Below are 12,441 nucleotides of genomic sequence, written 5' to 3' on the forward strand. Positions count from 1 at the left end.
GAAGCTTTATGGTGCTAATATTCTAATAGGGTGAGGAGAAAAAAGTATTCTTAAGGACCTCAATGTCTTTAAAGGTTATTGTGGGAGTTAAATAGGAAATAGAGGACCTCAGAGAAGACTGGTTCTGTTCTAAGTGTATGAGAAGGGGGAAAGAAAGAGGCCAGGTAAAAGGAATCTATTAGTGTAGAAAGGAAGAAGGGGGTGGAACTTGCTACTTCTCATATGTAGGGTGATCACAGCAAACAAATATGAAGGGCTGGGGAAGCCAGCACCAAAAGATTCTTACTCTTAACTTGAAACAAATTGAAGTGGGGTTAGGTGGGAAAGCAAGGAGTAAAAGACTGGGATGGGAATCAAAATAAACTTTCTGGTCCTGAAGAAGGCATTAAAAGCCAAGAATTAGCCTCCAAGGGGGTATCTCAGGTTCCCTCAGACAACTTTAAAATAGCTGTACAATATATAACTTGTATCAGATTGCTGGCTGTCTTGGGGAGGGGGGAGGGAAGGGAGAAAAATCTGGAACTAAAAATCTTATGAAAACAAAAATACAAAAAACAAACATAAAATGCCCAGAACCCAGAAATGGATGCCCAGAGTCCAGAAATGGAATGTCAGGAGGCCAGTGTCATTGGACTGAAGAAGAAATAGAGAGAACTAAGGAATGAGAACACTGGAAAAGAAAAAATAGACCAAACAGAAAATTTTATATTTGATCCTGGAGACACTCAGCAGCTATTGGAGTTTACTGAATGAATATATAAAGTGTGTATATATGTGTGTATGTACAAATGTTGTGTCCATAGACATATACATATGGGCATATGTATATGTGTGAATATTTCATAACTGGTAAATCAACATCAAGAAATAAAACTTCTACCAACTGCATTACTAAGAAATTACAAAAAGTCTAGATAATAAAAGGTTTTTTTTTTAAATGCAGGGCAATTGGGGTTAAGAGACTTGTCCAGGGTCACACAGCTAGTAAGTGTTAAGTGTCTGAGGCCGAATTTGAATCCAGAGCCGATGCTCTATCCACTGCGCCACCTAGCTGCCCAGATAAAAAAAGTTTTTAACAATAATGGATAAGTAGGATGAATGTCCAGATGAAGTCTCATTGGCAAAGCCTATCGCAAAGACTTTGCATAATAAAACTCTTTTTACATTCCCTGCAATAATCTGTAATAATAGTGCTTTGTTGATTAGATTTTATAATAAACTACTGTATACAAAACAAACAAAAAAAAATAGCTGTACAAATTATGGGGTTGTGGGGGCAGCTAGGTGGCGCAGTGGATAAAGCACTGGCCCTGGATTCAGGAAGACCTGAGTTCAAATCTGACCTCAGACACTTGACACTTACTAGCTATGTGACCCCGGGCAAGTCACTTAACCCTCACTGCCCTGCCAAAAGCAAAAAAATATTAACCAAGAAGTCACAACTGGATATAAACAAATAAAAAAACTAATTTACTCAATTATATTACAACAGAACTGCTAACTTAGATTAAATGGATTAAAGTGGACAGGACCACTATTCCAATGTCCATTCATTCCCCTAACCCTAATCCTAACCCTAACCCTATCTCTAACTCCACCCCCAAAATATCAACAGAAGAAATAAAATCCAGTTATCAGAAAAAAATGAATAGGGCAAACTCTCCTCTAAAAACCAGGTACATTTGCAAGTAGATTATATCAAACATTCAAAGAAAAAAAAGTCTAGTATTATATAAACTTGTTTTCAAAAGTAAGAAATGAAGGGAAACTTCCAAACTGAACAATACAAATCTTGTAGTGATACTAGGGAGAAACAAAATTACAGAACAAGTACCCTGAACACAAACAAGAGGTTAGCAATTATAGGCTATGCCTGGGTTGGATTATAGCAGTAATGCAGGGTTGGATCAATAAGAAAAAATTTTTAACATAATGGACTATAACAAAACTCTAACCCACAATTGGTACACAGACCTCAATAAAGTGTGTGTATATGTATATATGTACTAAAAGTTTTTTTAAAAACAAAATCTAGTATTTGTTTCTATTTAAAAATACTAGAACGTTTAGGAATAAATGGCTGTGGGTCAGTAGTATCCATCTAAAAGCAAGAGCCAACATAAAACACCTTTCCAATAACAGCAGGGTTACAGCAAGGGTGCCCAATGTCACCACTACTGACTCATAGATAGAAATGCTACTGAATAAGACAAGGAAAAAAAACATCATGAAAATAAAGAAAAAGGGGCAGCTAGGTGGCGCAGTGGATAGAGTACCGGCCCTGGAGTCAGGAGGACCTGAGTTCAAATCTGACCTCAGACACTTAACACTTACTAGCTATGTGACCCTGGGCAAGTCGCTTAACCCCAATTGCCTCACCAAACCAAGGCAAACCAAACCAAAACCAAACAAAAACAAAAACAAAAACTATGCCTGCCTTTCTCCAATTGGTGAGTCCCTCTCAGGGCCTCCTAAACTTGGAAAGAGCTTAGGCTAGTGTTCCTTCATTCCCTACCCAGTGATGTTCCTGACTTTCTAGACTTGAAACTCATGCCCATGCTGGATAACTTTGTCCTATGTCTTCTCCCATTAGAATGTAAGCTTCTCAGTGGCAGAAACTATCTTTCTTTTTGCTCGTATTTGTACTCCCAGCACTTAGCACTTGCCTGGCATTTAAGTGCTATCATAAATGCATGTGTATTTCAAAAAAATCAATAAAAATTTTAATTAAAACAATCACTTCAGCCATATTGAAGGATATAAAATCCACATCAATCATTAGCATGTCTATACATTACCAACAAAAATCTAACAGGAAAAGACAGAATGGACAAAACGGTCAAAGGATATGAATAAACAAGTTCTCAAAAGAAGAAATTCAACTTAATAATGACATGAAAAAAGTAACAAATCACTAGTAATTAGAAAACTGCAAATACAAGCAACTTTGAGGTTCCATTTTATACTCATCAAATTGGCTTAGTTAACAAAAAGGAAAACTGCAAATATATTATAGTGGCCATGGGAAAAGACACCTTAATGCAATGTCAGGAAAGCTGTAAACGGGTTTGACCATTCTAGAAAACAATTTGGAACTATAACAAGTCCTTCAATTGTGTATACCCTTTGACCCAGAGATACTACTATAAGGCCTATGCCCCGAATAAGAGGGAAAGGACAAAATATTTACAACAATGGTATCCATCAACTGATGAATAGCTGAACAAATTATAGTACACGAATGCTATTGTGGTATAAGAAAAGAATAGCTTTAGAGAAACTGGGATAAAGTAGGGAGTAAAGTCTGCAGAACTAAGTTTATACAACAATGACATTATAAATAAGAAACTTGGAAATACTTAATTCCTCTCAATACAACAACAACTGGATTCCAGAGAACCAATAAGGAAGCATGCTCCATAGAGGTGATGGACTCAAGATGTGGATAATTACATTTTCAAATACAACCAATGTCAGAATTAGTCTTGGTTGGTTGTTCATATTTGTTCTAAGGGCTCTGGGATTTTGTTTTAGTTTTTTTTTCCCCCCCTACTGAGAGGATGAGCAGAATGGGGGACAAAAATGTGGGGCAGAGGGAATAGAGAAAGGGCAGCTGAGAAGGAAACAAAAGGAAAATGGATCATTAAAGTTTTTTTTAAATGAACAATAGACAACAGTCCAGAAAGAACCAAACAAGTAGACAGGGTTTGAAAGTTACATGTTTAATATATGTATTTTAGAATACACAATATGAGATCTCCAGTTTCATGTGGAAATGAACATTTATTTAGTATTTGTTAAGTTGAGAATACAACAAAAGAACTTTTTAAAAAGAGAGTTTACATCAAGTAAAGAGAACCCACAGCAAAGGAAAGAGAAAGGGTCTTGTGGCAGGAATAGCTTAATCATTCTAAAATAATAAAATTTAAAAATCCAGGAGAGGCAGCGTGATTTAGTGGGCAAAGTAGTGGGTTCAAGTCCAAACTCATGCAAGCTATGTGACCCTCAGCAAGCTACTTGTCAGCTACGGGGCTTAAACAATTCACTGTAAAGACTTGATTTTCTCTGTAAGACTATAAATTGTAATCTGCAGTAGGAAATGGCATCTCCTGATCAAGAGCCATAAAGTAATGAAGTTAAAAAGTGTAGTAAAAAAAATTATTGTTATTAATTCCTCTAGTAGGGAAAATAGCTGAAACAGCAGCAAGAACTGTACCCATCTGCACGCAGTGTGGTTAAGAATACATACTGCAATGGAAAACAGTATGTCAGAAACCAGGTATAGACCAATACCTCACACTGTTTACCAAGATAAAGTCAAAATGGGTACATGATTTAGACAAAAACGGTGAAACCACAAGCAAATTAGAGGACCATGGAATAGTTTACTTGTCAGACTTATGGGTATGGGAAAACATCTGGACCAAACAAGAGAGAGAGAGAGAGAGAGAGATCATTATGAAATGTAAAATACATAATTTTGATTAAACGAAATTTAAAAGATTTTGCACAAATAAAACCAATGCAACATATTAAAAGGAAAGCAGAACACTAGGGAAAACTTTTTTACAGCAAGTTATCTCCTATAAAGGCCTCATTTGTCAAATATAAAGAACTGAGTCAAATTTATAAGAATATAAAACATTCTCTAATTGATAAATGGTTAAAGGATATGAACAGGCAGTTTTCAGAAGGAAAAAAATAAAAGCTATTAGTGATAGGAAAAAATGCTCTAAATCACTATTTATCAGAGAATTGTAAATTAAAACAACTCTGCGGTACCACCTCACACTGATCAGATTGGCTAATATGACAGAAAAGGAAATGTATACATGTCAGAGAGGATGTGGGAAAACTGGGACACCAATGCACCTATTGTTGGAATTGTGAACTGATCCAACCTTTCTGGAGAGCAATTTGGAACTATGCCCAAAGGGCTATAAAATCATGCATACAGTATGACCCAGCAATACCACTATTAAGGTCTGTATCCCAAAGAGATTTTTTTAAAAAGGGGGGGGAGAGGATCTATTTGTTCTTTTTGTGGAAATCAAAAGGATGCTCATTACTTGGGGAATGGCTAAATAAGTTGTAATGGAATACTCTTGTGTGCTATAAGAAATGAGGAGCAGGATGATTTCAGAAAAACTGGGAAAGACTTATCCAAACTGATGCACAGGGAGGTGAGCAGAGCCAGAACAGTGTACATGGTAACAACCATACTGTACATGAACCACTGTGAATGACTTAGCTGTTGCCAGCAATGCAGCGATCCAAGATGAAAAATGTTACCCACCTCCAGAAAAAGAACTGACGGAGTCTGAACACAGATTGAAAAATACTGTCCCTCACCTTTTCTGGTTTTTGGTTTGAGTTTTCTTCCACAGCGTGAGTGATATGGGAATGTTGTACGTGACTGCACATGTATAACCTATATGAAATTGCACATCATCTCAAGGAGGGGGAGGGAAGGAACTGGAGCTCAAAATGAAAAAAAAAAGTGTGAGACTGTTTTTACATGTCATTGGGGGGAAACATTACTAAAAAGCCAAAACCTACAAATGTGAGAAGAAAAAAGTGTACTTTACTGTCCCCAACCGAAGTATCTCTGTCCTTCGTGACATTTTTCATCACCCAGCCCTTCCTGCCTTCCCAGGCTTCTTGCTTGCCACATCTACCACTCAGCTTCCCTGGCCCATTTGCTGTTTCTCCAGTACAACACTCCCTTCCATCTCCCAGCCTTCCTTAGTTGGCTCTCATTCCTGAAAGGTACTACTTGTCTCCCGCCCCCCCCCCCTTAGATTTCCTGGCTTTTTTTCAAGACTCAGCTCAAACCCCATCTTCGAAGGACACCTTTCCTAGTCCCTCCTAACAAGTGGGGCCTTCCCCTATCCTGCTCTATAGCCTGTACATAGCTGGTTATGCATCTTTGTCTTCCCGCACCCCCCCCCCCATGAACTACTTGAGGGCAGGGAGTGTTTCTGTCATAGTCAAATAACTGCCCCAAACCCAATTTTGCTTTCCTGCAGACAAGAGCAAACACTATATAGTCCTAAGTACAAGGGCCTGAAAGCCAGCAAGCCCAAGGTCTAGTCCCAGGCCCACCTGCCATGAATTTCCAGTGTGACCCATAACATGTCAATTAGGCCCAAAGGCAGCTCAATGGACCTTAGTTTCTGCATCTGTAAAAGGAAGTGGTTTGTCTGAGCTCTCTGAGGCCCTCGAAGCCCAACACGCTCCGAGTCTCTAAAAGAAAAACAGAAGCTAATAAAGAAAATGACAATACTTTGAGGGGGAGGGGGGTAGAAGCTAATCAATGCTTCAGAGTTAAGTGTTTCCAGTTTTATAATTCATAATTAGAAATTCATGGATATTTGGAGAATTATAATCTGGTTTTCTACATTAAAAAACTCTAACTTTTTGGGGCATGACATAACACAGCAAACACCAAGTCACACTTCAAACCCTTTCAAAACAAAGCTTAAGCTCCTTGGGGAAATGAGCTTCATTCCTAAATGGCCTTATTTGAAAGGCCTTAAGTAAGATCCAGCAGCTGGGGCGGCCATAGCACTCTCTTTAGCCCAAGTCCTCCATTGTTAGGCCATTCGAAGGGATTGCTTCAGTGCAGGGAAGAAGCCAACTCCCCTTCCCTGGGCAGAGAAAAGTGGCTTCTCTTTCCTCCTACTTCTCTGGATTCTCCAGCTCCCTTCCTTCAAGGCTCAGCTCAGGCAGCTCGCTGCTGCCACCACCTCCTGCTGGAGGCAGCCCTGCCTGAGGCCCAGAGCGGCTGACATGCTCTCCTTTCTCAAAGGATCATTTTTATACTGGTGCATCTCCCAATAGAACAGAAATGGGTTCTCAGTTTGTTTCTGCATCCTCAGAACTGAGCGTCTCGCACACAGTAGGCACTTCATACTTATTCGGAATACTGAAGAATATACAGAAAGGAGTCTAACTTATACAATTAGTCACAACATCTTAATATTTAACTATTTCAATGTGCTATAGCCACGACGGAGATTTTCACATATGTTCAAATCCCAGGAGGCTGACAATACATGACTGTATCCTCTCCTCTATGCCAAGCGAGTTCAGATAACTGCGCCACCCAATCAAAGCACTTGAATAAATTAAAAAAAACAAACAGGATATCTTCACCTTTTGGGTGTCATACACACCCCCTTTGGCAGTCTTGGTGAAGCCAGAATAATGTTCTTAAATGCAAAATATATGCAACATCACAAAGGAAACCAGTTATTGAGTTGTCGAGATGTAAAAAAGGTGGACTCTGATTCTACACCTCCCCTAGGTGGTTTTAGGACCAACAAGAAACATACTCCCAACACCCACGTCCCACCTCAGTGTTCCCAACCCATGCTAGTCTAAAAGTCGGGTGCTTTCCCAGGATTCCCTGTGAGCAACTTGGCACTCAAGTAATAGACAAGTACCAGTAGGAAACTGGGCCCCCTGACGCCATCCCTTTCACTGAGGGGCCCCTTTGGTTTTAGGGCTCCCCAACGAAAAACTTGTTCCAGCAGTGTTTTGGGGGCCAGTGACCTCAATCCCCAATTTCTCCTCCAGCTGTTGAATCTAACAATCTTGTTCTGACAGTTCAGGGTGCCTACAAGCAGGCCAATGGGATACTGGTGCTTCATCTACAAAAGGAAGCCCTTAATGAATTTCAACATTTCTTTTCTCATGTCAAGAAATCAGGTATCACTTTCCCACAGAAATAAGTGTTACATATTGTAACTGGGCTGCCAGGATAATCTACAGAAAGCCTAAAAGACCCTGGAGTGTGGCTCCCAAACAGCTGAAGACTAGCAGTGCAGTGGGGAGGGGACGGGAGGGGAGGATGGGCTATCAGGGGACCCAAAGGAACCCTAGTCCCTCTGTAACCTACAGGATGTTGTGTATCAGTAACTCAGAGAAAATCATAACTACTACCAACTTCACAAAGAAGTTATCAAAATATTTCAAAAGGTGATAATGGGGAGCAGTATGTCATAGCAGTCACAGAAGTTGAGTTGGCATAGAGAAGACTTGGGTTCAAATCCTGCCTCAAAGCACTAGCTATGTGTCCCTGGGCAAATATCTAAACTTCTCTCATCTTGCAAAGTGGAGATGGATAATATCGAATACTTGAGAGGGTCATAGTGAGGCTTTAATGCAATATGCATATATAAAGGCCTTTGCAAAATTTTAATTATATAAATGAAAATGAATTTTTATTGTCAATCATCTCAAAGTAAGTTAAAAAAACATAAAAATCAATATAAAGAAGTGCTGTTAAACTGGTTGGGCAAGTAAATGTAAATGTTTAGAAAGTACTGAAAATATTTTCTGCACAAGCTACTTTCTGTCACTATCAATAATTGAAAACCACAACTCTAAGTCAAATAAAAAAATGGAAAAACAATATCGCACGCTGCATTTAGAATCTATAAACACATGCACTCAACATCAAATACACTAGACACAAACCTCGTCAGCGCTGGTAAGAAAGAAATTTACAAAATGAGCATTTTGACATATTAAAAAAAAACACCCTAGAAAACTGTGGCAACGGATGTCTGCTCATTTTATTCTTCCAAAATTTAAAACCCACATCTTTGTCTAAAATCTAAAGAAAAATGTAAAAAAATTAAGAGGACAAAGGAAATAAATCAACTCAAAAAGACTCCCAATGGTAAACTTATTCTAGCGAGAGGGGGAGAGGGGGAAGGAGAGAAGCCATAGGAGACAATCCGTTGAGAGTCTAGCAAGAAGCACGAAAGATTCTCGGAGAGTCTGAGGTCCCCGCCGGGAGCCAGTCCGAGGCCCACGCGGGGTGCTGGGGAGGAAACCCACGAGTACAAGTCCAAGGGCCGCCTGTCCCCCAAGACTGCTGTCGGCCGGCCGGTTTCGGGGCCACCAGGGCGAGCGGGAGGTGGAGGCAGGAGGGCTCGGACCTTGCCAGGAACTGCACCTTCTGTGCCCGGAGACCCCCCCCCCCCGTCCCGCGGGCCGGGCACCCCCTTGCCCCCTCACCTTCCGAGCGCGGAGCCGGGGTGGAAGCCAAGGCTCGCCCGGGGCCCAACAGGTGCGCCCCCGCCACGGAGCCCCCACGCTCGGGCCGGAGCCGCCGGACAGCCCGGCTCCCCCGGACGCCCGAGGGGCCTCGTGAAGGGGCGTCCGAGTCCCACGGTGGCCCGGCCTTCGCCGGCCGGTCCGGACCCCCCGCCCCCGACTTCAGGAAGCGCCCGGGTGGGGGGCGCGCGGCTGCCCTGCCAGAGGGGAACGGAGCCCGCACGGCCCGGGCCGCTGCGCTCGCTCGCCCCGGGTCCGAGCCGCAGGCTCGGGGGCAGCGCAGGTGCGGAGGGACTTTGGGAAAGGGTCCCTCCCTCGCCCCGCAGCCGAGGTCGGACTCGGTGACCCTGTGTCCGCAGAGGGTATCTCTGCCCGCCCACCCCCCGCGACCCGCGCGGGTCCGGAATCGGGGGTGGGGGCAGTCCGGCCCGTGCCCCCCTACCCCGAGCGCTCCGCACCCCTCCGAGTGCCGGGAGGGGGCCCTGGTCACTTTCAGGGTCGCCACTTTCTCCCCTCCCCTGCAAAGAGGGGACCCGGGCTAAGTGGGGACGGCACGCCCGGAGGCCCCCGCGAGCTGCCCCAGCAAGGGGCCTGACCCCCCCCCCCCGGGGGCCCCGGCCCCCTTCCCCTCCTCCTCCGCCCCTGGGGGGGAGGCAAAGTTGGAGGCGGGGGAGGGGCGGGGGGCCGGGGCTCGCAGGGACTTCTCGGAGCCCGGGGTCGCCCTCCTCTGCGGCAGGCCCGGGTCGGGGGGGTGGCGGCCGCCCCCGGCGCGCCCCCGCCCCCCGCGCGCCCCCCGCCCGCTCACCAGGGGTCGAACTCATGGATGATGCTCTCGAAGCGGATGACGGCGAAGAGCCGCGAGCTGAAGCCGGCCAGCCAGGCCAGGAAGAGGATGGTGAAGGAGAGCAGCGACTGCCAGCCGGCCGGCTGCGACAGCCCGCCCGCCAGCGGCGCGGGGCCCGGCCCCGGCCCGCCCGCCTTGGAGCCGGCCCGCCCGCCGCCGCCGCCCGCCGCCGCCTTGGGCTTGCTCTCCAGCGCCGAGGGCTCCGCCATGTTGTCGCCCGGCGGCGGGTCTCGCTCGCAGCCGCCGCCGGAGCCGCCGCCGCCGCCGCCGCCGCCTGGTGTGTGGGGCGCTCGCTGGGCGGGGCCGCCCGGGAGGAAGGGGAAGGCCGGCAGCGAGGCCGAGGGGGCGGGGCTCCGGCGCGGGGGCGCGCGCGCGGCTCCCGGGAGGCTCCGGGCAGCCGAGCCGAGCCGGAGCCGGAGCGGGAACGAGCGCGGCCGCGCCGCCAGGTCCGGGACGAGGAAGTGGAGGCGCGCTCTCGGTAGGAAGGACAACCCCCCCCCCCCCCCCCCTCCCTTCACACGCACGCGCCAACCCCCTCCGGCCGGGATGGGGGCGGAGCGCGAGCAGCCCAAGCCCCGCCCCTCGGCCCGACGGGAACTTGCCCCTCCGCCTGTCAGAGCGCGACAGGTCCGTCACGGGGCGGACGCTAGCCCGCCGCCGTAACCAATGGGGAAAGGGATCCCGCCGAGGAGGCGAGGGGCGGGGTTGCGGGTTTCTCCCGCCGCCTCCGTCGTCCCGGACTGCGCGGTTACGCTCTCATTGTCACTGGAAAGACGCAGCTTCGCACGTGGGTCCGCCTGTCCAGGCGGAAGCGCGCTCAGCAGCCGCTCTGCCGCGGCCCGAGCGGGGAGCGAAGGCCAGGGGGCGGGGGAGCGCGGAGCCTCCGCAGTAGCAAGGCAGGGGGGAAGGGCCAAACGCGCCCGGCGGCGTGACATTTAACCCACTTCGTGCGGCCCGCCTTCGGCACCACGCGATCGAGAGGGGAGGAGGGAGTAAGAGGAAGCTGCGCAGGCGCGGAGTGCTCGCCGGTAGGGAGCGCGTGGGTCCCGCTAACGGCGGCTTCCCTGCCCACGTGCCGAGGGGGCGGGGCGGCTGTCGGCAGCGCGCGCAGCTTGCCCTTCCCCCCCGTCCCGCGAGCGCGCGCGCGCGCTGCTCCCGACGGTTGCTGGGTTCTGAGTCCCAGCCTGGTCCGGGCGCCTTTGCTCCCTCCAATAGCTTGGAGGGGACCCCACCCGGGGAAGCTCAAGGCGGCAATGACCCCCCCCCAAAAAAAAACCCCAACCCATAGGGCTCGGTTTTCCTGGTCTGTGAAGAGAACTAGCCAGGGGCGTCCTCGGGCGCCGGACTTGGGGAGCTCTGGTTGGAGTCTCAGGAAGGCCCCTCCTGGCGGTCCTCATAACAGCCAGCCTGTATGCGGCTCCTAATCCCGAGGGTCGTCTAGCCCACTCCCTGCCCACTTTACGGACGGAGAAACTGAGGCCCGGAGGGGTGACTACAAGAGTCAAGTTTGGAATCCTGGCCCGCCGTCAACTAGGCCGGCTCGAAGGCAACCTCTGACTCTTTTACAGTTGGGGAAACTGAGTCCCAGGGAACGCGATGTGCCCGTGGAACAGAAGAGGGCTTTGAACCCGAAGCCGGGGATCGGCGGGTGCAGCCCCTCATGGCCCTGTAGCCCCATCCCGAGCCTTCACCCCCAAAACCCGCCAGATGCTGGAGCCCCAGGGCTATTACTAAGGGCGGGGATGGCCGACTTTGCACTCAGTTCCTCATTCCACGCCCATCTATCTGCAGTTCCCTCTTTGGTCATCGCCCTGATGGGAAGGCAGTTGCCCCATCCACCTTCCCCTGGGGACCGTGCTCCACCCCCCCCCACCCCCCACCCCCCGGAAAGGACCGGCCTTAAAGCCAGAGATTATATCCCGGCTCTCATTTGTATGGAGGAGGGAAGCAGGGCCAAAATCGGGCAGTGACTCACCCAAGGTCACAAAGCTGCCCGTTTGACAGCCCACGTTCTGTCTTTCTGATTACTAGGACCGCCTTGTCTTTGTAATGCCATCAGACGCCTGTCCTGGCCAGCATTCGGCCAGGAGGATTCGGCTGGAACTTAATTAGGGTTCGTGGAATTGAATCGGGGCGAGCCCTTCACTCTTAGCTATTGAGGGGCTTCGGGAACAAGGTTTTGGCTCTGAACCCCAAAAGAACAGATCCAATTCATATTAGAGTTTAAGGGGCTTCAGGTCTTAGCCTAAAAGAGCAAAATCTGGTTTTCTTTAAATTAGATGGCATTTTAACATTGATTTTTACTTGGCCATTTTTTGCCTGGCTCCCTTTAAAATGCATATCTATTTTTGCAACCTTTTGGGGGCCTATTTTTCCTAGTCTTGTTTTCGTGTTCTACACATGAGTAAGAATACGCTCTGAAACACCCCCCCCACACACCCGCTCCGTGTGCCTGTATAGGGGGAAAGCCTCGGAAGGAAGCCAGAGAGGACCCCACCACCTCCTTTCAAAAGTGCTTCTGGTTTGAG

The 12,441-nt window shown here is 47.9% G+C and overlaps 1 protein-coding gene across 1 annotated transcript in view; it reads right to left on the reverse strand.

Moving 5' to 3' along the window:
- STT3B (STT3 oligosaccharyltransferase complex catalytic subunit B) overlaps positions 1–10,206 on the reverse strand; it is a 91,251-nt gene extending 81,045 nt beyond the window's left edge. Inside the window, exon 1 of the mRNA XM_043966272.1 lies at positions 9,875–10,206. Coding sequence (XP_043822207.1) covers positions 9,875–10,122 — 248 coding nt within the window. The 5' untranslated portion in view covers positions 10,123–10,206. The remainder of the gene's footprint in view (positions 1–9,874) is intronic.
- Between the last annotated feature and the right edge of the window lie 2,235 nt (positions 10,207–12,441).

This window comes from Dromiciops gliroides, chromosome 5 (genome assembly GCF_019393635.1).
Source record: "Dromiciops gliroides isolate mDroGli1 chromosome 5, mDroGli1.pri, whole genome shotgun sequence".
NCBI classification, from domain to species: Eukaryota; Metazoa; Chordata; class Mammalia; order Microbiotheria; family Microbiotheriidae; genus Dromiciops; species Dromiciops gliroides.